General features: G+C 38.0%; 1 protein-coding gene across 2 annotated transcripts in view; it reads right to left on the bottom strand.

The window, feature by feature from the left end:
• PRRC1 (proline rich coiled-coil 1) overlaps positions 1 to 23,932 on the bottom strand; it is a 47,227-nt gene extending 23,295 nt beyond the window's left edge. The window contains exons 1-7 of one of the 2 annotated variants that reach the window (XM_081233293.1): positions 23,867 to 23,932; positions 16,503 to 16,638; positions 15,012 to 15,401; positions 12,588 to 12,748; positions 9,925 to 10,027; positions 7,283 to 7,446; positions 343 to 446 (exon numbers count right to left, since the gene is read on the bottom strand). In XM_081233293.1, the coding sequence (XP_081089419.1) occupies positions 343 to 446; positions 7,283 to 7,446; positions 9,925 to 10,027; positions 12,588 to 12,748; positions 15,012 to 15,401; positions 16,503 to 16,617 (1,037 nt within the window). In that variant the 5' untranslated portion in view covers positions 16,618 to 16,638; positions 23,867 to 23,932. Of the gene's footprint in view, positions 1 to 342; positions 447 to 7,282; positions 7,447 to 9,924; positions 10,028 to 12,587; positions 12,749 to 15,011; positions 15,402 to 16,502; positions 16,639 to 23,536; positions 23,669 to 23,866 lie in introns of those variants that run through there. The other variant, XM_081233292.1, reaches the window with a different exon arrangement.
• Between the last annotated feature and the right edge of the window lie 1,283 nt (positions 23,933 to 25,215).

Below are 25,215 nucleotides of genomic sequence, written 5' to 3'. Positions count from 1 at the left end.
AACGTGTGTGGACACTGAAGTCATTAAGCTAAGCTAAGTACATCAAATAGAGAAAGACAAATACTGTATGATCTCACATGTGGGGGGAAAAGCAAACTCACAGATACAAAAGACAGATTGGTGGATGCAGAGGCAGGGGTGGGAGGGGGAGTAAAATGGATAAAGGGGATTAAAAGGTACAAACTTCCAGTTATAAAATAAGTAAGTCATGAGAATATAATGTACAGCATGGTGACTATAGTTAATAATACTTTTTGTACATTTGAAAGTTGCTAAGAGAATAGATCTTGTCTTGTAAGTTCTCTAAAAAAATTATAACTATGTTAAAAAAAATCCTCTTACTTGTCAGGAAGCAATTCTGCAATGAAGTTTTCTACTGATACAGCAGTCTGTTTTTCATGGATCACTCCAGTTCGACGTAAGCTATCTATCCGTTCCTGGGCACCCTGAAAGAGTGTACATTAGAAACTATTTTAAATTATTCGGTTTTAAACATACTAACTTATGACTGTATAAGTAATATGCATATACATTTATACACAAACACATATATACTTACTGTAAACATGAAAACAATACAGAAGCACACATATATACTCATTGTAAACATGAAAACAATATAGAAGCATAGAGTAAAAAGTGAAAAAGCCCCACTGTATTCCCCTCAGTATTAAGAGTCTGCAGTGCATCTTCCAAATTATTCCTATATGCATTATTATTTTGGTTGCTATCATGAAATGGATAATTTTTATATTACATGTTCTAACTGGTTATTACTAATATAAGGAAACTATGTGCTTTTTAATGTTGATCTGGCAAGAGGCCATCTTACTAAATAAAAATCATTTATCAATTCTAGTAGTTTTTTAGTTGATTCTCTCGAATTTTTCTAGGCAGGCAATCATATCAATAGCAAATATGTTTTTTCTCTTTCTTCTGATTCCTTTTATATATAGCCTTTAAAGTTTGCACCAAAATGACATTATTTTAACTTCAAATGTATGCATTACATCAAAGCTTACCATTTATGAAACAAAATTGAGGGGCTGAGAACACTAGATAGATAACTCAAAATCATGAATTAAATATATACTTATGGCAGAAAACTAAAAGCTGGATTAATGAGGACAAGGTTGTTGTTTACTACTTTTATTTGAATCACTTCATAAAAGTGATCATGAATGATATGATAAGAATGTGTTCAAAAAGCAAGATAAAACTATTTCTAAATAAAACTAGTCATGGATAATACCCCTATTTTTATTATGAACAGCAGAGCTAAGCAGTGAATGAGATTAAGGGGTCAATTCTTCTTCAAATGAAAATTAAGAAAGCTAGGATACTTCTAGAGACAACTGAATTTATTTCAGAGACAAGTAAAATAAAGAAGTGACAACTGTATGAGAACATGTAGGCCAATTTGTCATTAGCTTAGAAACATGAAAGATGAAAGAAGATATGAGTTAAACTACAATAAAATCAAGCTGTATTTTTGCTTACTCTTGTATCTCTGGTACCTAGAGTAGTGTCTAACCTAATAGGCAGCCAGTGAGAACTTACTACACGAAAAAGTGAACAAGGGAAAAACTAAGGGCTTCTGAAGGCCTATATGGCTAATATTAGGAATCTAAAGAGTGTAAATATGGCATCATCAAATCTAATAGTGAATGAGGAGGTCACTGTTGAATCTGAAAGAAAATACAATAGCTAAGATGAACTTATTAATTCTTTGTACTGGATAATGTAAATCTGCTCTGAAATTTGGGAGGAGTAAAATTCCCTCCTCCCAAAAGGTAGTTATGTCTAATTTTTACTATAAAGAAGTTTAAATAAATGTTAATTCAGTAAAAAACTATTAGGGGATTAGTGGGATGTTTAGAGATTCATCCGCAACTCTTCAAAGGTGCTATCTCAGCTACACACTACAACAAAATATTCCTAGATTTTATGCTCCCAGGAAACAGAAACTAAGTTGGTTCATTTTTTACTATCCTACAGCACAGGGCTTGATACTTCATAGGGTTCACAAAATATTGAACTGAAATTAATTAGCACCTATAAAAGATAGGATAATGAGTTAGGTAGACAAGTGTAATGCTTGTTTTTATGGAATCCACAAGAGAAAATGAAGAGGGGGTAAATCAGCCTCTTTGCTCCTCTGACCACAACATTACTTAAATGTGGCATCTTTTGGCGTCACAGAGACACTTTGACATTAGTCACTACCAATGTTTTGAGAAGGGAATTTTAACTTTATTTTTCAGCAGTGTAGGGGATCAAAAATTAGGTAGTTTAGAGGCCACATTGAAGTAACTGTCTCAGAACTGAAGTAAGATGCAGAAATGCCTCTAGAGCTTATACTGTACTCTGAGAGCTTATACTAAGCAACTTGGTTCAGATAATCAAAATTCCATGCTTCTTCATAAATTCTTACAGCTATTAACTACATTTTTCTTGATTATAAGCTATAAAACGATGGTCATAAATATAATCGGCTTTTCAGTAAAATTAATACTTGGCATTGGAGAAGTTTCAGAAGCTTCCTAACTTTAACTACAGCTGATTTATTTCCTTAAACAATTTTATATGTTTAAAGGAAAACTTAAGTTTAGTCAAAAAAGACATTCACTTCAAATAAAATCTGATGGGGAGAAAAAAATCTGGGTTGAAAATTTAATATTCTACATTATTTTCTTTTTGTTAGTTCCCTCTACTGTTTCTGAAAAAAAACAAACAGCTGGGAAAATTACAAATCACTTTCCTATATATATCAATTTCAATGAATTTTAATTTTAAGCTTGTATTAAAGATTGTGGAAAAGGAACACTATTCTAAATTTGAAGGGCAAAAACCAATACTAAAACAAATCTGTCAAATACTAATAAAATCACAATATAAGCTGAACTATTAATATTCAGAAAATAAGATTTTTCTTACAGAAAAATATCTCCATCAGCCTTTCAAGTTCAGTTTATACCGATCTGAAGTATCTTTTATGCAATGATATTTAACATAAAGTATTTAAGACTCATGTTTTAAAAACCATGAAATTCTGAGTTATGTTCCAAAAATGTGGTGATCATCAGAAATTATGAATGACAACTCTATCAGTTTTTTTATCAGTTTTTTTGAGAACAATTAGAAACCACAGGACTTGCAAGAAGATTTTACTGAGTCATTACATAATTTGCATTCTTAACATCTAAAACATTATTTTGAATTGTCCCTTCATATGACACTCAGGAGGATTTTAGGTTCCGAGGCAATCAGTGGGTGAGCAGTGTTTCTTTATTTTGTAATGGGAGAGGTCAGAGCTTATGAAGAGGAGATGAGAAAGGAGATGGCACGTTGCCTCCATTACAAGTATGTATTCAGGCAGAAAATTTTAGGAAAGAATACATATGGAAGTTGAGGAAGAAGAAGCTGAGTTCCTGAAAACTATCTGGGTCTACCTGGACCTTGTAAAATCTCTGCATGTCACCAGAGGTACTTATACACAAGTCTGAAGACCACTGTTTGATGGTAAAGGTACTGTCAAAGTATAGCATCAGGTGGGCAGCTAGAGCTCTGGTAAGGGAAAAATCTCTATTCTCATATGGCTGACATGTTGTTAAACCAAAATTCAAAACAGATCCCAGAGTGAAAACATCTTCTGAATTAGACTGCTTACTTGAGGAAATAAATTATTAATTTAAAAAGTTTACCCTAGCACTTTAAATTCTATTGTTTGGGGTTTTATACCATGATATCTCAATAGGACTGCTAGATATTCATTTTAAAGAACATGAAGCACTATTCTAAAGGTTTATATCTGTAAATGAAACAAAGATCTCTGCTCTTGTAGAACTTAATTCTAGTGGGAAAAAAGCATTAAAAAATAAAAATAACATAAATGTAAATTATATGGTAAATCAAAAGATGCTGGCTGCTATAGGAGAAAGATCAGAGGAGGGCTAGAGGGATCAGGAGTGCAGGGCAGGTAGGTGCAGACTGCAGTATTGAACAGGGCGGTCAGGACAGGCCCCACTATGGAGGGAAGATTTCAGTGAAGACTTGAAGGAGGTCAGAGAGTCAACCAAGTAGATATCTGAGGAAAGAGTGGCTCAGAGAGAGCTGTGAAAAGGCTGTGAGAAGAGAGCAGCCTGTCAGACAAGTACAAAGACCTGCAAGGAGGCCAATGTGGCTGGCGTGGAGTGAGCAAGGGGGAAGACCAGAGAAAAGCAGAAGGCCGCTGGTGCAGCCACTGTTGAGAACAGCATGGAGGTTTCCTAAAAACCAAAAATAGAGCTGCCATATGATCCAGCAGTCCCACTCCTGGGCACATACCTGGAAAAGATGAAAACCCTAGTCCGAAAAGATACATGCACCCCACTGTTCACAGCAGCACTATTTACAATAGTCAGCTCATGGAAGCAACCTAAGTGTCCATCAACAGATGAATGGATAAAGAAGATGTGGTGTGTATATACGATGGAATATTACTCAGCCATAAAAAAGAATGAAATCATGCCATTTGCAGCAACATGGATGGACCTAAAGATTATCACACTAAGTGAAGTAAATCAGAGAAAGACAAATATTATATGATATTACTTATATGTGGGATCTAAAAAGATAGTACAAATGAACTTATTTACAAAACAGAAACAGACTCACAGACATAGAAAACTTATAGTTACCAAAGGAAAAAGGGTGGGGGGATAAATTAGGAATCTGAGATTAACAGATACACACTACTACATATAAAAGATAAACAACAAGGACCTACTGTATAGCACAAGGAACTACACTCAGTATCCTGTAATAACCTATAAAGCAAAAGAATCTGAGAAAGGATATATATATATACACATATATGTATATATATATGGTATAACTGAATCACTCTGCTGTATACCTGGAACAATGAAAATCAACTATACTCCAATTAAAAAAAAAAAAAATAGAAGGCCAGTTCAGCCAGGCCATGTGGGGCTGTGGAAGCCTTGGTAAGGAATTTGGATTTTACACTCAGTGAAATATAAAGTTCTGAGAAGAACAGTGAAATGGTTTGATCTTGTGTGTTGAAAGAATTACCCTGGCTACTCTGTTGAGGATAACATATAGGGCCACAAGGGTAGAAATGAGATGACCTATTAGGAGGTGAACCCAAGATTCCAGCAAGGCTTTGTGGTGGCTTCACCCAGGGTGGGAGCAATGGAGACAGTGACAAGCAGTCAGATGCTGGATGTATTCTGAAGGTACAGTGAGCAAGATTTCTTGATGAACTGGACATGGATAACGAGAGAAGTCAAGGATGACTCCAAGGTTTCTCATCTGAGAAAATGGAAGGACAGAGCCGTCATCAATTGAGATGGAGAAAGCTGCGGCGGGGGACAGGTTGGAAGGAAAGAAAAGCACTTGAATACTAGACATGATAAGTTTGAGACATTCAAGTAAAGGTATTAAAAAGGCAACTTTTAGGGCTTCCCTGGTGGTGCAGTGGTTGAGAGTCCACCGGCCGATGCAGGGGATGCGGGTTCGTGCCCCGGTCCGGGAAGATCCCACATGCCGCAGAGCCTGCACGTCCGGAGCCTATGCTCCGCGACGGGAGAGGCCACAACAGTGAGAGGCCCGCGTACCACAAAAAAAAAAAAAAAAAAGGCAACTTTTATATTAACCTAGTTTACGTGAGAGGTCTCTGCTGGAGATACAAACTAGAACTGTCAGCACACAGCTGGTACTCAAAGCCGTGGGACTGGTTGAGATCACCGAGAGAGTGAAGGTTAGATGAAGGGAAGGAGACCATCAGGAGGTTGGGGGAAAAGGAGGAGCCAGCAAAGGAAGCACAGAGGAATTAGTGAGGCAGGGAAGAAACCAAGTGTGGCATCCCCAAAGGCAAGCGTAAAAGACATTACAGAGGAGTCTCAAAGCCAGTGGTAGGTCAAACAAGATGCACAACACTGGCGACCTTGAAAGCATTCTCGGTGGAGGGGTGAGGGTGAGAGCCTGGCTGGGGTGGGTTTAAGAGACTGAAGAGAAGAACTAGAGATAAAAGTGTTGGCAACTCTTTGCAAGTTTTGCTGCAAAACGAAGTGAAAACCTAGGGTTGGAGGTGATGGGGAAAGTAAGGTAAAAAAACTTGTTAAGGTTTTCTTTGGTTTATTTTTGTTTTTTAAGGTGGGAGCAGTGTTTACACGCCGATGAACTGTTCATTTGTTTTTGCGTGTTTGTATACTGATGGTAAAAAGTGTATGACAGGAAGGGCAGAACTCTTGGAACTTTACCACTTAGCACGTAAGAGGGGGCCAGGTCTACTATGGTAATGGGATTGGCTTGAGTATGTGACAAATTTTTTAATGGTAACAGTCCAGAAGACAAAGTATACGATATTCAAGTGGTGGTGTGAGTATGCAAGTGTGTGAAATTTGTTTTCAAAATAAGCCATTCTATTATCTGCCACTATTACGTAGGGATTATATAGGTATCTATAGACTTAATCACAAATTCTTCTTCCCTCACCACCAAAAACTATGGCAGTGTCTTCCTTTGGTAAGTGCATTACTACTGGTAATGTAATTTAATAGGTCTCTATATGCTGATGAGACCTTGGCACACTCTGGTTATATACAATACAGGCTTTGTGCCTATAACATGCCAGCTAGTCGGGTCTCTAAGGCAAGGTAGTTAAAAGGACAGGGAAAGGGAATACTCAAAGAAAGTAAGTTAAAAAAACTTTCTGGATGAGTGCCAAGTCCCCTCACCAAGTACTGGGTTAGCCAAAGTTTGTTTGGGTTTTTCCGTAACGGAAAATACAAGGGAAGAGGGGAACTTTGCCAGGTGTGTTTACAACCTGCTTACTAGAACCCCATTACTACTCTGGAAACTTCCAAATATATGAGAATCCCATAAACCACGAAGAAATACATAAAGTGTAAAGTATTATTAATAGTGATAGTAATAAAAAGCTTACAGGATTCAAGGGATATTATAATTTCAGTAATGGATTTAAACGTTAATACTGGGTTAAGGAGATCTCTTTCAGGACTAAAACTGCTTTCTTTCTGTGCTCTTGGCATGTGGTTCCTCCCCTCCCCCGAAAATCAAAACCTACTTTAGGTTTCTTTAAATTAAAACTCCACTGTATCTTCCTAACACTACAGAATTGTCTAATTAAAAACCAAATCAATATTTCAGTATGTAAAAACCCAAAAGCTCCATATAGACCATAGGATTATCATCAGAAATTTAAAAAAATGAACTGCCAGCTACTATATCCTGAAAAAGATGCTCTATTACTCACTTTTAATCCAGCTGCATAGCCCACTGGTTGTGGGGCAATGCTGGACTGCCCAGCTTCCCCTATCACCACAGCTAAGCCAAAAACCTCCTGGAAGGCATCTCGGACAGCGGCAACTTTTACTTCTTTATTTGACGTCACTACAATGTCCAGTTCACCTCCAGATTCTACAAAGACCAGAAGAAAATTTCAATTCCAAATTAAAATAATGAAATTATCATAATTACTACCATGCACTAACATTTTATTACATAATTACTCTTAACCTGGCAAAACAATGCAAGCTACAGATTACCTTTTTACTGGCTGAGGAAACTGAGGCTGATAAGGTCTCACCCAAGGTAACACAGCTACTTAGCGATGATGTCAGGACTCAAATCTAGGTCTGCATCTTTTCACTACACTGCCTGATGCAAGCAGACACATTTCACCCTGTCATCTAATGGCATCTTACTCTGAGATTTCTCAAGAGAGCTGTTTGTACTGTGAAATATTCTGCCCTAGAAACAATGCTTTTCCTAAGTATCTTTTGGAACAGCTGAAAATATTTTCCAAATATTTAGGCTTTTTATTATGGATTTCTTTTTTCCTGATTGAAACAATGTTCCACAGATCCCATCTTTACTGGAATTTCTTAAATTATTAAAACCTAAAAGCAAGGGTTACCATAGGAAAGCGGAGGAAGACTATATGTTTTTCTTCTTTTTTTTCCTCCATGTGGGACATATCTCTTAACCCTATCTAGCTAAGTACTGTTCCATTAGGCTTCAGCTCAAAAAGCTTTTCAGTTTTTTGTGATGACTCAGGCCACTTTTAATGATTATAAAGGGAGAGCTAATCAAAAAAATGTTGAAACTGTGTTAAAGTCCATTTCTAATAGTTCTTGTGCTTTCTTGATACATTTGAAATTGTTATGGTGATTTCTAAAATATTTATATAAAAACATGGTAAGTTTTACTAGAGTTTTGTTAGATCCAAATGGTCTCATTTTTGCTGCCTGTCAATAGCTTTTTCACACTATTATTGCTTTTTAAAGGTGATTAAGATTATATGTTATTATATCTTCTAATAATAGAAATTTCATTTTGTATCTTTCTCTCCCCGTTTTATTTTCCTTTATCTGGATGTCATGCAGAGTACTGGCCTGAGACAAGTCTTTGGTTTGAATCCTGATTTTATCATTTACTAGCTTCATTACCTTGGGGAAGTCACTGAGCTTGTTTCCTCACAGAAAAATTCCTGCCACCTCACAGGGCTGGCTCTAAGGATTAAATAAGGTAATTGATTTCACCATCTAACACAGTATCCATTAAAACAACAACAGCTCCAAAAATACTAATTCCTTTCTTTTTCTCACTAAAAATAAGAGCTTGTGAAGAGAAGAACATATATACTGCATTCATTATGTCAAACTTGATTATTATGAATATATGAAATCAGTATATATGGCAATTACAAACACAGAGAACAATTCAGCTGAGTTAATTCTTTGATTCAATTTTGCACTTAAAGGGAAGCAAAGTAGCTAAGTGTTAGCTCCATCAAGTTGTGTAACCTAGGATAATAATAAAGCTCTCTGAACACAAGTTCCTCATCTAAAACCTGAGGAAAATAACACCTAGCTTGCAGAGCTCTTATGGGAATTAGTATCTGGCAGATCAAGCATTTAATAAATGGTACTTATTATCATTATTAGGTCTTGCCCTTTGACATTTACTAGACAATTACCAACAGACTCAAGACTTATGAAAGCTACTGACTTTTTATTGCTACTGAAAATCTGTTCAAGTACCTGGTGCATAGCTATGGCCGCTAAATTGTTATCTTTAACAGAATTACTAATAATTGGTCACAAATCCTGCTAAGAGATTATGTTATTTCACTTACTGGCTATGTACATAAAAAATTAATCCTCCAGTTAACTGTCTGGAGGATTCTTGGTAATGAGGGTTCAAAGGTGATTAAAATAGCTTTCCCAACAAATCTAGTAATGATGTATTATTAGTAAACAGATTAACAGCCTATAAAAATTTTATTTCTGGGCTTCCCTGGTGGCGCAGTGGTTGAGAGTCCGCCTGCCGATGGAGGGGACATGGGTTCGTGCCCCGGTCCAGGAAGATCCCACATGCCGCGGAGCGGCTGGGCCCGTGAGCCATGGCCGCTGAGCCTGCACGTCCGGAGCCTGTGCTCCGCAGCAGGAGAGGCTAAAACAGTGAGAGGCCCGCGTACGCACCTCCCCCCCCCAAAAAAAATTTTATTCCTGAGTTACACATAAACACATTTAATTAAAATAGATAACTGGAGAAATGTCAAAATCAAATATGAACAAAGCAACACTTCAAATGTCAACAATGAATGGTAAAATTCATATAAAGCAACACTAACCATATTCATAATTAAAATCAGTAAGTATACTAATAATTCAAATCATTTTTACTCCTCCAAAGTTCAATCTGGGAAGTTTTCAAAATTTATTTAATGGTGACTAAGAAAAAGATGAATTAAAAGTATCAAAACCAAGACTGACAATCAATGTAAGAATATAGGAGGATTTTCACTAATTACAAGACCTGTGGGATTACACTCAGTGGCTGACACGAGCACATACTTTATATGGCAGATGCTGCTCTATTTTAAGTACATACTGATATATGGAGCCATGCCAGGGTCCAGCGTTGTAATCATGCTTTCTACTGAATGTTTTGTTTTATCAAGCACAGATTTCACCATAGGGTTCCCAGCCACACCCTGCACAGAACAAATTCACATGTAAATACTCATTCTAAGCAAAGAACACCATGATTACCGGATGGTGAGGAAAAAAAAAATTGTTTTTAAGTTTCCAATGCATTGCAGACCTATACTCTTGTAAAATATAAGAAAACTAAGGTTATGGCAATGTCAAATTGCTATGAAATTTCAAAATGCTTCCTCTCAATTTCTCATCTCATCATAGATTGACAGCAATCTACTGACCCCACTTCGAGCAACACTGGCCTGGGAAGTATGTTTATTGTATATATATGTATGTGTGTATGTATATATGTTTATTTCATTTCTATGTATACCTATATTTTTATTTCATTTCATTACTATTTATCTATAAAAAAGACTAGGCAAAACTTGTCCATCAAGGTCCCAAATAAAGACTGTAATTGGATGACTCTGAAGACTCATATTTTGTTCCCTAATATAAAAATAAAAAGTTAAAAAATTTTTATCTTTATTTCCCAGAACAGTTACTTATTACCTTAATATATAATACTCTGTTCTATGAAAGTTTCTTTTTTCCTACTTCCTATTTGTTTTGTTCCCAAATTCTCCCTTTTAATAAAGCCAGACCTAGTCCTCTGAATTCCTAAAACCACACTATTAGACAGAAGGAACCAGATTTGAGTATTTCCTTCCATCTATGCTTTTCCCACAGTCGAAGAAACTTAGAGATGGCATCTGGCTAACAGGCCATGATTCCACCTGTCCCAACCTACCATTAAACTAAGGTGATTCAGAAAAACAGATGAGTTCATAACACTGATATTTAAGACTGTCCACCCATCTTATGCTGAATATTAGAAGAGTTATTTATAAGATCTGTAGGATTGAACTGAGTATTACAACTGGTAACTGACATGCTGACACATGCTCTTAAGGAGGAAAAGAAGTGAGTCTCTACATAAAGAAGACCTTTAAACAGCACAAAGTGATATAAAGAAGCAGGCTTAGAAAAATGCCATCTTTCTGATACATAAAACTCAAACGCTGTAAATCAGTTTAACCAGCTACCAATTTAAAAATGCATTTAATATGTAATTAAATTGCAGCCAAACCCTCAGAATATTGAGGGGAACTTGACAAAGCGATTCTAAAATTCATTAAGAAAAATAAATAGAAAAGACCAGCAAAGAAAAATTTTGAAGAGAAAACAGCAAACTTACACAACCAAATGCTGATCTGCCTTTATGAATGCAGAGACTCAGAACTGACTTTTCTATCTGACTCATCTATGAATACTCTTCATCCGCACCTCAGCACAGAGTAGGCTTTCAATAAATATTAGTGTAATAAAGTTATAATAATTAAAATAGTGTGGTACTGTTGCAAGGACAGGCAAAGCAGTGAAATAAAATACAGAGCGCAGAAACTGAGGTTAACACACAATTTAGTAACTAAGGTAAAGGTAACATATCAAATCACTGGGATATGATTTTGGAACAGTTGATTAAGTGGTTGGAAAAAAATTAAATTTGACTTCTACCTCATATAATATAGTAAAGTAAGTATCAGCTATATCAACTTGGGAAGTAAAAAAAATGAAACCACAAGAAAATCAGAAGAAATCATAAAAAAACAATTATCATATAATACAGTAGGTAAATGTCATTTTTAACATTTAAAAAAATTGAAAAAAAAAATTGATAGAAATGACTCCCCAAAATTTAGAAGGCTTTGTGTCAATAAAGCATAATAAAATTGAAATGTAAGATAAAAATGGAGGCTACTGCAGCATATGATAGCATATAATATTCTTCTTACATTAAGAGTTTTTATCAATTCATTAAAAAAGAAAATCATCCCAATTCAAAACTGAGCAAAGAACATGAATACAGACTTAACAAAATAAAAATACAAATGGCCAAAAATCACATTAAAAAAAGTTCAAATTGAGTAACAAAGAAATGCAAATTTAAACAAGGTATTATTTTTTTGCCTATCAAATTAGAAAATACTATATTTCAATTAATAAAATCACTGCTGGCAAATGAATGATGTTATGACAGTGATCTTGGTATATAACCTTCTTGGAGAGCAATATGTATCAGTAATTTTTAAAATGTCCACACTGACATTTACCAAGAATTAACTCTGATAAAACAGAGATGCACATAAAGATTGGCATACAAGAGTGCTCATAATAATTTAATTAATAAGAATTACAATTAGAAAATGCCAGTAACAGGTAAGTGAAATAAAACATGGGAAATAAATACAATGACAGGTTGGGCAAAGTAGCCTGAAGAATTATAGCTGGGAAGATGTTCATGATACACGCTAGGTAAAGACAAACAGAAGACACAAAATTGTGTCCATGTGTCACTACTCCAGTTTGCTTTTCACTAAAAAAGAGATACATTTACACAGATATGTGCATCCAAAAGACAGAGGAACTATAGAAAAAGTGTAATAAGAATAAAAGGTATTTTAATTTTTCCTTACACCTCTTTCTATTTTCATAATTCTTTCTAGTGAGTATCTGTTAGTTTTATAACTAAAAAAATTAAACGTGATTTTTAAAGTAAACACCCCTTACCTTAATAAAACCCCAGAGTCCACCAGCAGATGCTTCATCCTGCCCTCTAACAATTCTAGGATCTTCTTGCTCCTCTGGAAAAGTTATGGCTGATGTGGTTCCAGTTCCCTGTGCCAGAGATGTCAAACCAGCTTGCTGAGTAATGGGAGTTGGCAAAATACCTAGTTAATGGCAAAAATGTTAATATATGTAATTTATTCCATAAACTATTTCCTATAAAAAGAAGATACAACATATGAGATGAGTAGTTCAAAACAGCTTTAATAATGTAACTATATACTCAGGCATTTCAACACTGAGATATGAGCTCAAAGAATCACCTAAACCTTTATAAAATATACAAAATTCCAAAGAAGAAATTTCTTTCCCTCTTCATAAGCTTACACCAACCAAGTGCCCTGAAAATGGACAGAAAATATACATCCAAAAGTACTTCATGTTTGCCCTATGAGCACTTGGATGCAGACAGCTATAGTTTGAATCTCTTTAAAGCATAAAAATAACTGATACGAGCACTCAAGCCCATCATACAAAAAACATGTAAAAATTAGTAAACATATCCATATACCCTATTTTAACTCAAAAAAAAATTCACATATACATACACATGGGTGTCATACTTGTACTCTTGAAAAAATTTTATTTGTTAAGGTAGACAAGCCAAGTTGGATTATAAAATCACAACAAAATTGTTTCTTTTCCTAAAATGAGAAACAATAGGCAGAATATGACAGGATGAAGTTTTGATATTGATATCCAATAACCATTCCAGGGAAGTCGAAAAAGTAGGTGTAACTGACCTAGAAAATAAAATAGTCCAATTCCACCATCTTATGGCACATACACTTATTTGTTTTTGAACTTTTACCTGGCTAAATAAAACTACTCCTTGGACCATTCAGTCCTGATAATTTTTTAAGTAAAGCTTTAAAAAAAACTCTCAGACTTCACCTTGATGTTTCTCTATAACTGCACAAAATGTTAGGACAAAATTTTCTAATTCTGGCTGACATTCCACATACTAATCATGTACTAAGTTTTATATCATATAAAAATCATATATTAAGTAACATCAGCTTTATTTTAATAATTTAAATGAAAATAGGAAGCTCTGGAGATCAAGGAAAAGGGAATGAAACATTCATGCACAGTAACCGGACCCCTCATACACTGCTGGTGAGAAAGTAAAATGGTGCAGCTGCTTTGGAAAATAGTCTGGTAGTTGTTCAAAAGTCAGCAATTCTGACATGCACCCCAGTGTTCACAGCACAGCACTATTTACAACAGCCAAGACATGGAAGCAACCTAAATGTCCATCAACAAATGAATGGATATATATATATATACACACATATACAATGGAACGTTACTCAGCCATAAAAAAGAATGAAATAATGCCATTTGCAGCAACACGGATGTACCTAGAGATGATCATACTAAGTGAAATAAATCAAAGACAAGTATCATATGATATCACTTATATGTGGAATCTAAAAAATGGTGCAAATGTACTTATTTACAAAACAGAAATAGACTCACAGACATACAAAAAAACCTTATGGTTATCAAAGGAGAAGGAGGGGATAAATTAGGAGTTTGGGATTAACAGATACACACTACTATATATAAAACAGATAAACAACAAGGACCTACTGTATAGCACATGAACTCTACTCAATATCTTGTAATAACCTATAATGGAAAAGAATCTGAAAAAGAATAGATATAGATATATGTATAACTGAATAACTACGCTGTACACCTGAAACTAACACAATATTATAAAGCAGCTATACTTCAATTAAAAAAAAAAAAAACCCTCCAGGAAAAAAAAAAGTCAGCAATTCTGCACCTAGGTATAAACCCAAGAGAAATGAAAACATGTTCACATAAAACCTTGCACACAAAGGTTCATAAAATCAGTATTCACAATAGGCAAAAAGTGCAAACAACCCAACAGTTTATCAACTGATGAAATGAATAAACAAAATGTGGTATATCCATACAATGGAATATTATTCAGTCTTAAAAAGGAAGTTCTGACGCATTCTACAACATGGATGAATCTTGAAAATATTACACTAAGTCACAGAAGACACATATTATGAGTCCATTTATATGAACTGTTCAAAATAAGCAAATTCATAGAAACAGAAAGTAGATTAGTGGTTCTGAGGGCCATGAGGATTGGGAGGAAGTAGGGAGTGACAGCTAATAGGTATGGGGTTTCTTTTGGGGTGATTAAAAGGTTCTAAAATTGATTTTGGTGATGGCTGCACAACTTGATACAGTAATAACTATTAAACTGCACACATGAAAGGGTTGAATTGTATGTGAATTATACCTCAATAAAGCTGCTTTAAAAATAAATAAAACATTCACCATAACCACTTGTTTCAAAGTATCAGCGAGAGACAGAATTACCTGTCACCGGAGGTGCAGAAAAAGACGGCATCAGGGGTGTCTGGGGAGCTCTTCCTGCATGTCCTCGTGTAATGTCATAGGCTGAGCCGACAGAGAATCCTGATGTGGGAGGACCCGAAGCAGGGGCAGATAAGAGAGTGTTTGGGGCAGAAGTGGAAGGTGGGAAGTGGGATGAAGGAGGGTTACTGAAGGCAGCAGCAGTTGGTGGAGAAACATGAGGTGGTAAAGACGTAATGAGTGCAGGACCAGAAGGAACCGGTGAAGGAGGCACAAAGGGCAAGGGTGGCGAAGGCCTCACAGGAGGCAGGGACTGCTGAGGGGTGGAGTACGTGTGTGGCGGCAGGGGCTGCACAGAGGACACGCTTGGAGAAGAGAAAGCGCTGGCTGCAGCTAGAAAAAAGAGGGCACGAAAAAAATGCATCAGTCAAATGTTTTTCACTTAGTTTTCAAAGTGTCTCATTACTGTCTTCTTGGAAAATTTTAAAATTTAACAGACCCTATCCCAGGAGTTATTTTTAAATGTGTGATTTGAACTATACGACTATGACTGAGTGCAAATGACTTTCAACTCCCGTCAGTAAAAGCAGCAGCTATGTAAAATTAAGTTATGGTATTGCAGACCTTTGTGTTTTTGTTTTGATGTGCTTTTAATAAAATAAAGCCGTTTTTCATCCCTGCTGATATGAGCATAAAACCTCACAATTTAAGGCTCAAAGTCAGAAGGTCAGAACGTTAATCACCACAGTCACAGAACATTAGACAAAGCTAACACATACTTTTTAGGATATCTCTGTCATAACAAAGATGATTTCTAGTCAGTATGAACATAAAGAACGAAAGTTAAGATAAAGCAAAACATAGATGTTTTCTGTCTTCAGGCTTAAATTAAAAAAGGCTATCTCCCTTCATCCTGGCAAAGATTACAGAATTTTTAATATACAGGAACACCTCATTTTATTTTGCTCCGCTTTACAAATTGAAGGGTTGTGGCAACCCTTGTGTCAAGCAAGTCTATCAGCACCATTTTTCCCAACAGCATTTGTTCTTCGTGTCTCTGTGTGACATTTTGGTAACTCTCACAACATTTCAAACTTTTTCATTATTATTATATTTGTTATGGTGATCCGTGATCTTTGATGTTACTAATGCAAAAAGATGACAACTCGCTAAAAGCTCAGATGATGATCAGCATTTTTAAGCAATACTTTAGCAAAGTTTTTACTTAAGGTACGTACATTCTTTTTTTAGACGTAATACACTGCAAACTTAACAGACTACAGTATAGTGTAACCATAATTTTTATATGCACTGGGAAACAAAAAAATTCATGTGACTCACTTTATTGCAATATTCACTTTACTGTAGTGGTCTAGAACTGAACTCTCAGTATCTCTGAGGTATGCCTCTATGCTTTTTTTAAATGACTCTGAGAAAAGATAACAGTATCTTGACTATCCTCAAAACATACTGACGCTAGACAACTGCACATACCTAAAGGGGCTGGGGGGGAAGACGGCTGTGCCGCTGTGGCAGCGACAGCCAGTTCCGCTGAACTTGGTGGAGGAGTCCCAGGTGGTGTTGTCTCTATTCCACTCTCTTCCATCATTTTTCTTCAATTACGGTAAAACTGTAAAAATATTAAAATGTAATAAATATTACACAGTAATAAAAAGTATATTTTTAAACCTTGTATAGTTAGAGAATAGTTTTTTAAAATAATCAACAGACAGATGTCTGTCTTTACTGTTTATAATGCCACTTATCTCCAGGTGGAGGGTTTGTCAAAATTCCTAAGAAAATAGTCTGTGAGAATATTTAATGTGCAAACAATCTGAGACATTTTCATACACCTACTCCATTACTGAGAAATAATTTTACATTAACTAAGTAATTAATTACCCAATATATTTCAAATAGTAAATTACTAATTTAATTTCTGCCACATGAATGCATGGTAGATTTATATCTAGATTCCAGTCACTATTACTTTTAAAATAAAAATAAATTATTTAAAGTATTCTTGAAACACTTCCTCTCTCATTAAGCAGTGTACGAGGGCTACTCCTGTTAACAGTAAAAAAAAATTTTTTACTGTGCTCGATTCCCAGGTTTTCTTAGTTTACATTCTAAAATGTGCCCCATAATGGCTAAATAATATGTCTCAGGTTTTAGAAAAGTTAGCTGTAGCAAAAATGCCACTAGATAGCATTTCGACCTAACAGTCAAAAATGGGTTACAAAATGTGGGAAAACTTCCTTAAAAATTATAAATTTTCAAGCCTGCCTCAAGTATAAAATCAAAACTTCTAAACCTACCAAATAAGTTTTTGAAGTTTTTACTCATTTAACAAACATTCAGTGACGGTCAACCACTTGCCAAGCACTGTACTGGTGCCTCTAGAAATATAGTGTAAGCAAAACAAATGGGATACTTAAAGTCCAGTTCAGGAGACAGTCAAACAATAACAGCAACATAACAATGAACCACAGCCTGAATGATGTGCTCTGAGAGCAAGAACAATTCTGCTCGCTGGGAATACGGTTTTGACTTGTGAACAGAAAAGGGTTCCCCAAGGAAGTCACATATAAGCTGAGATCTGAGGGACGATCAGAATTTAATTAGGCAAGGGAAAGGAGCTAAAGAGGGCACATGCCAGAAAAAGTGAATATAGAGAAGGTATAAAGGCCCTGGAAGGTTGAGGGACATTGACACATTCAAGAAAACGCATGCAGCAGAAAGGAATAATGAGGACTGGAGACATGGAGAGGAGCTCAGACCATGCTGACACGTATAAGCCAAATTAAAGAGATGGCTCTTTTGAGAACAGAAAGTCACTGTGGGGCATTCAAACTGGGAATGACATATTGGGTCTTCTCACTTTTTTGAAGAAATTTCAGATTCACAAGAAGATGCCAAAATAGAGCCAACTTCATGAGTACCTTAAACCCAGTTTCTGCCAACGATGGCATCCTACGTAACTAGACTACGGTGATAAAACCCAGGAAATTAACATTGGTACAATGCGAGTAACTTAACTACAGACCTTATTTGGATTTCACCTGTTTTTACATTCACGTGTGTGTGTGTGTGTGTGTGTGTAGTTCTATGAAGTTTCATCATATGCACTGACTCGTGTAGCTACCACCACAATCAGGACACAGAACTGTTCCATCACCCCCTCAAAGAAACTCCCACATGCTGCTCCTTGGTCACACCCTCTCATCAACCATAAGCTCTGGCAACCAACTGTTCTCTACCATTTTCTCATTTCATGAATGTTACGTAAATAGAATCATATAGCACACAACTTTTTGAGATTGGTTTTTTTCACTCAACAGAATGCTCTTAAGATCCATCCAAATTGTTGGATATATCAATGGTTGGTTCTTTATTGCTGAAGAGTATTCCATTTTATAGTTGTACCACTGTTTGCTTATCCATTTATTTGTTGAAGGACATTTAGGCTGGTTCCAGCTTTTAGCAATTCATATTTGTGTTTTGGAAAAATTCCTCTGACCACAGTATGCAGTTTGTGCCATAGGGCAGTCAGAGTAGATGCAGAGACCATTAAGAAGTCTATAGAAGTAGTTCAAATAACATCCTAGGTTAGTGATTCTCAAATGGGGAGTGGAGGAGGGTGATTCTGCCCCTCTCCCCTGCAAGGGTCATTTGGCAATGTCTGGAGACATATTTGGTTGTCAGAACTAGGGGGTATTACTGGCATCTAGTAGGTAAAGGCTGGGGATACTGCTAAAAATCCTACAATGCACAGGATGGCCCCCACAAGAAAGAGTTATCTGGCCCCAGATTAAGGTGATGATAGTGGAGATGGAGAGAGTGGACAGGCTCAAGAAATGTTTAGGTGGTTAACACTCAGTGATAGACTGGATATGGGGTCCAGGAGGGGGAGAGGCATGACTTGCACAACTGGAGAGATGGTGGTGCCATTCAGTAAGACAGGGAACACTGGAGGAGGTCAAGGTGTATGTCTGACATCTTGGGAAAGGAGGGATTATGCAGTATTTAATACTGGACATGCTAAGTTCAAGCTCCTCGAAACGTCCAAGTACCGGTGACTTGGTATGCAGCTCAGCAACCACATAAATGTGGGCTTCATCAGCTTACTGATAGTCTCTAAAGTCATGTGCTGGAAAGAGATTACCTGAGAAGACCAAGAGAAAAAAGAAGATGGCCCAACGAACCCTTGAAGAAGAGCCCAGGAGGAAAAAAAAAAAAGCCTGAAGAGAAGAATGAAAGACCAGAAAGACAGGAAGAAAACCAGGAGGCTGTGGTGTCCAAAAGCCAGAGAAGAGGGTTTCAAGGTAGGAATGGGCAACAGTATCAAATGCTACAGAAAAGACAAATAGGATGATATATGAAAAAGTCAATAGATTTGCCAAACTGGAGATAAAACTTAGTGAGAGCCGTTTCCACAGAAGGAGTGGGGATAATAAGACACTGATGAAAGAAATTAGAGATGATACAAATAGGTGGAGAGATATACCATGTTCTTGGATTGGAAGAATCAACATTGTGAAAATGACTATACTACCCAAAGCAATCTACAGATTCAATGCAATCCCTATCAAACTACCACTGGCATTTTTCACAGAACTAGAACAAAAAATTTCACAATTTGTATGGAAACACAAAAGACCCCAAATAGCCAAAGCAATCTTGAGAACGAAAAATGGAGCTGGAGGAATCAGGCTCCCTGACTTCAGACTATACTATAAAGCTACAGTAATCAAGACAATATGGTACTGGCACAAAAACAGAAAGATAGATCAATGGAACAGGATAGAAAGCCCAGAGATAAACCCACGCACATATGGTCACCTTATCTTTGATAAAGGAGGCAGGAATGTACAGTGGAGAAAGGACAGCCTCTTCAATAAGTGGTGCTGGGAAAACTGGACAGGGACATGTAAAATTATGAGCTCAGATCATTCCCTAACACCATACACAAAAATAAGCTCAAAATGGATTAAAGACCTAAATGTAAGGCCAGAAACTATCAAACTCTTAGAGGAAAACATAGGCAGAACACTCTATGACATAAATCACAGCAAGATCCTTGTTGACCCACCTCCTAGAGAAATGGAAATAAAGACAAAAATAAACAAATGGGACCTAATGAAACTTCAAAGCTTTTGCACAGCAAAGGAAACCATAAACAAGAACAAAAGACAACCCTCAGAATGGGAGAAAATATTTGCAAATGAAGCAACTGACAAAGGATTAATCTCCAAAATATATAAGCAGCTCATGCAGCTCAATAACAAAAAAACAAACAACCCAATCCAAAAATGGGCAGAAGACCTAAATAGACACTTCTCCAAAGAAGATATACATATTGCCAACAAACACATGAAAGAATGCTCAACATCACTAATCATTAGAGAAATGCAAATCAAAACTACAATGAGATATCATCTCACACCAGTCAGAATGGCCATCATCAAAAAATCTAGAAACAATAAATGCTGGAGAGGGTGTGGAAAAAAGGGAACACTCTTGCACTGCTGGTGGGAATGTGAATTGGTACAGCCACTATGGAGAACAGTATGGAGGTTCCTTAAAAAACTACAAATAGAACTACCATATGACCCAGCAATCCCACTACTGGGCATATACCCTGAGAAAACCATAATTCAAAAAGAGTCATGTGGGCTTCCCTGGTGGCGCAGTGGTTGAGAGTCTGCCTGCCAGTGCAGGAGACATGGGTTCGAGCCCTGGTCTGGGAAGATCCTACATGCCGCGGAGCGACTAGGCCTGTGAGCCACAACTACTGAGCCTGCGCATCTGGAGCCTGTGCTCCGCAACGAGAGGCCGCGACAGTGAGAGGCCCGCGCACTGCGATGAAGAGTAGCCCCCGCTCCCCGCAACTAGAGAAAGCCCTCGCACAGAAACGAAGATCCAACACACCCAAAAATAAATAAATAAATACATTAAAAAAAAAGTCATGTACCAAAATGTTCATTGAAGCCCTATTTACAATAGCCCAGAGACGGAAACAACCGAAGTGTCCATCATCGGATGAATGGATAAAGAAGATGTGGCACATATATACAATGGAATATTACTCAGCCATAAAAAGAAACGAAATTGAGCTATTTGTAATGAGGTGGATACACCTAGAGTCTGTCATACAGAGTGAAGTAAGTCAGAAAGAGAAAGACAAATACCGTATGCTAACATGTATGTATGGAATTTAAGAAGAAAAAAATGTCATGAAGAACCTAGGGGTAAAACAGGAATAAAGACACAGACCTACTTGAGAATGGACTTGAGGATATGGGGAGGGAGAAGGGTAAGCTGTGACATAGAGAAAGAGAGGCATGGACATATATACAGTACCAAACGTAAGGTAGATAGATAGTGGGAAGCAGCCCCATAGCACAGGGAGATCAGCTCGGAGCTTTGTGACCGCCTGGAGGGGTGGGATAGGGAGGGTGGGAGGGAGGGAGACGCAAGAGGGAAGGGATGGGGGAACAGATGTATATGTATGACTGATTCACTTTCTTATAAAGCAGAAACTAATAAAAAAAAAATAAAGAAAAAAAATACATAGAGTTCCTTCCACTTCATAGAAGTGAAATACAAATTCTTTCTTTAAAAAAAATGCTTACAGAATCTAGAAGGAGCATTTGATTATTTGGTATAATTCTAGAAACTTTGCTTAGAGGTCTTGAGTTTGGGAAGGTGAGAAACTGTGATAATAAGAACCTTGGATGAATGAATTAATGTTTTCATCTGGATATAACCCCCATTTTTCTTGCTGTAAAAAAAAAAAAAAAAGAACCTAGGGGTAAGACAGGAATAAAGACACAGACCTACTAGAGAATGGACTTGAGGATATGGGAGGGGGAAGGGTAAGCTGTGACAAAGCGCAAGAGAGGCATGGACATACACTACCAAACGTAAGGTAGATAGCTAGTGGGAAGCAGCTGCATAGCACAGGGAGATCAGCTCGATGCTTTGTGACCGCCTGGAGGGGTGGGATAGGGAGGGTGGGAGGGAGATGCAAGAGGGAGGGGATATGGGAACAATGTATAACTGATTTACTTTGTTATAAAGCAGAAACTAACACACCATAGTTAAGCAATTATACTCCAATAAAGATGTAAAAAAAAAAAAAAAAAGGAGTGGGGATAGAAGCCAATTTCAACCGGACTGAGGTGTGAGGTGAAGCAAATATGTACAACACTTTCAAAAAGTTCTGTTGTGAATGTAGAGGAAAGATCTATGGCAGTAAGTAGAAAACAGGTATCCAGGGAAGCAAAATCCTTTCATTCAATACCTACAGACGAAGATAATCAGGGACAGAATGGCCTTCTGGGGACTTTATCACTCCCTGACAAAGCTACCTCTTTTCTTCATCTCATTTTTCCACTGGTTATTCATCTTCCTCCTACAGATGCTACCAATTCTCATAGTAATTAGTAGAAATCATATTTAAAGATAAATATTAATGAATGCATTTGCAAAAGAACCTATACAATGAATACAACCCGTAAAATGGAATAATTGGTCAATTTCTTTCTGTCTTTAAAAGCCATACTATTTGAGAATTGGCTTAATGACAATATTGGGTAAGTTTCGGATGCATAAACATAATACCTTCTACTAAAGAAAAGCTCCTGTGATTAAAGTAACAGCAAAGTGTCAGAGTTGGTAAAGGTTCTAGTGCTCATTCTCGACACAAAAAGGATATTAATGTATCAACATTAAAGAAAAAGTGATGGAAATGGCTTGGAAAATTGAGTCCTCAGTCTCTGGACCGACCCTGATCTTCCAATTTGCTTGTGTCTTGGTTCTTCAGTTAAAAAGTAGGTGGCTACTTATAAAGATACAAGGAAAGGTTTGATAAACGTAAAAGCTCGTTAAAAGCGGTTATTATTGTTGATTACCGGTTCAAAAGATAACCTCTACTACCCTTTAGTGAGCACTGCTACAGGAAGGTCTGAGTTTTGTCTCTGCATTCCCACTTCTTATCCCAAAATAACTTCCATAAATGTTCACTGACAAAATAGCAGCTCTACAGGGAAAAGACTGGAATGCCAAAATGTGTCACGTTCGCAGAAATGTACATGTTGTCTCTTAAAATAACTACTTGGAATGACAAAAACTCTCTTGGATTGGACAAATTCTGCCAATCTAGAGAACAGGCTATCCGGTAAACTTGCCCGAAGCAGTTCCCAGGAACGAACAAAGAGACAGCAGAGTGCAAAAGCCCTCTGGAGCGGCGCTAGGCACCGATGCGGGAACCCACGGGAAAGGAAGCTACATCCCACTGCCCGCCCCCATTTGTTGACCTAGGAGTCTCCCAGGCGGTAGCAGCCTCCCCCCAAGCTCTGCCACGTCTCCAGACCGGGCTGGGCCGAGCTAAGGTCAATGGGCTCCTGCCTCGTTATCTCCCCTCCGGCCAGCGCGGCGGAAGGTGGAGCCAAACAGCCCGGGGCGCCGGCGTCGGTCCCGGAACTGGAGCAAAGTGCTGGATAAGACCCCCGGGCCGCACCCACCGTGTAAACCGCGGCGGGAACGGCTTGCCTCTCGAAGCGCACCCTGAACCCTGCATGCACCCACGGCCCGTGCCCGGACTGCACGACGACGGAACTCCCAAACTACCCTCGTTCTCGGGGCGCCTGCCGGCCCGCCCACCTCGCACTACGGCGCCCCTGGGCGCCGGTTTGGGAGCCCAGCCGCCCGCACGCACCCGCGTTACTGCCAGACTGACGCTCACCTGCGGGCCGGAGAGAGTGTCTGCGTGGCAGTGAAAAGTGGGGACTAGGGAAGCTGAGCTGTAGGACTACGACTGCGAGAAAACGAGCAAGACGCAGAGAAGCACTCACCGCGCACGCCCCCGCCTCCAAGATGGCCACCGTAGGTGCACGTCCCTGCGCTGCCACGTATGCTGCGCACCGCACCGCCCCGCCCCGCCCCGCGCCCCGCCCTGCGCACCGCCCCGTCTCGCTTGCCCTGAGCCCCGACCCGTGGCCTCAAATTAAACCTGCAGGAGTACGTGGGGCCAAAGATCCTCCTGCCCGCAGGGCTGGGTGCTGCCCAGCTCTAGGAGCATTCTCCAGCAGGACTGCCCAACTTTTCACGCCGCAACCTCCGTACGCGAGAACGGAACCCTTGTTACCGGGTGTAGCTCGCTCACTCTGTCCCGTGGCCGCCCGCGGGGATGACGATGAACCAGCCCGGGTCTTCCAGTCCAGTCCCCGCCTCCAGGAAGGACCTCGCTCCGGAAACAGGAGACTTATCCTATGTATTTTCAAAGATTTCCAGATAATAGCGGTTGCATCAAGAAAGAGAGATAGCAGGGTGGCAGCTACCATACTGATTTCCCCCCCAAAGTTCATGTATTACACATTCTTTTTTTTTTAAATGGAAAACCAAAGATTATCCACTTTCTTAACCTTACGTGCTGCACTTAAAACAGTTCCTGAAAGTCGGTGCTCAATAATGTACATTAAATATATCAATGAATAGAGTGCAATGGAGGAATATAAAGAATTTGCAATCAGAAGTCCTGTTTAGGTCCAGGAGTGCCCTAATGCCACTTGAGCAGTCATGGGACCTTGTATAGGTCACTTATTCTCCCTAAGTCTCCATATTCCATCTGTAAGATAGGAATAATATTGTTTGCCATCTCTAATCAAGCAGGTAACAGAGTTAAAATAAGACATAGGAAAGCACTTTTTAAACTGAGCGGTAAACACATGAAAAACTTGTTTTTGTTGTTCCCAAATTCCTTCAGGAACTCATTTGTAGATTTAGCATTAATATAATATCCCGGACTTGACAGCTGAAAGCATTTAAAAATACCAATACCTCACTGAACTGTTAATACTATTTAACTATGCCCTAACTTCAGACAAAATGATTTGCAGCTGCAGTGGGTTGTTCCCTTTGGCAGTGACTCTTATCCCACCCACTGAGAATGTGTGTAGATGGCTATCTAGGTTACTCTCCAGAAAGTGCTGTTTGGGTTGGTTTTGAAAATAGTTACCATCTCTATCCTCTTTGGTCTACACCCTTAATAGCTATAAGAACTGTTCCTTTCTTCATTCATTCAACAAATATTTATTAGTGGCTGCAATGTTCTGAGCATCAGTACTGGAAATGTAGCAATGAACAAGACAGACAAGATCCTTACACCAAGGTAGAGGCAGGCTATGAGCAGGAAAATAAAAGA

The sequence above is a fragment of the Mesoplodon bidens genome (assembly GCF_964165515.1).
Source record: "Mesoplodon bidens genome assembly, chromosome: 4".
Lineage (NCBI taxonomy): Eukaryota > Metazoa > Chordata > Mammalia > Artiodactyla > Ziphiidae > Mesoplodon > Mesoplodon bidens.
The sequence above is the reverse complement of the archived record's forward strand: the minus strand, read 5'-3'. Positions and strand labels throughout refer to the sequence as shown.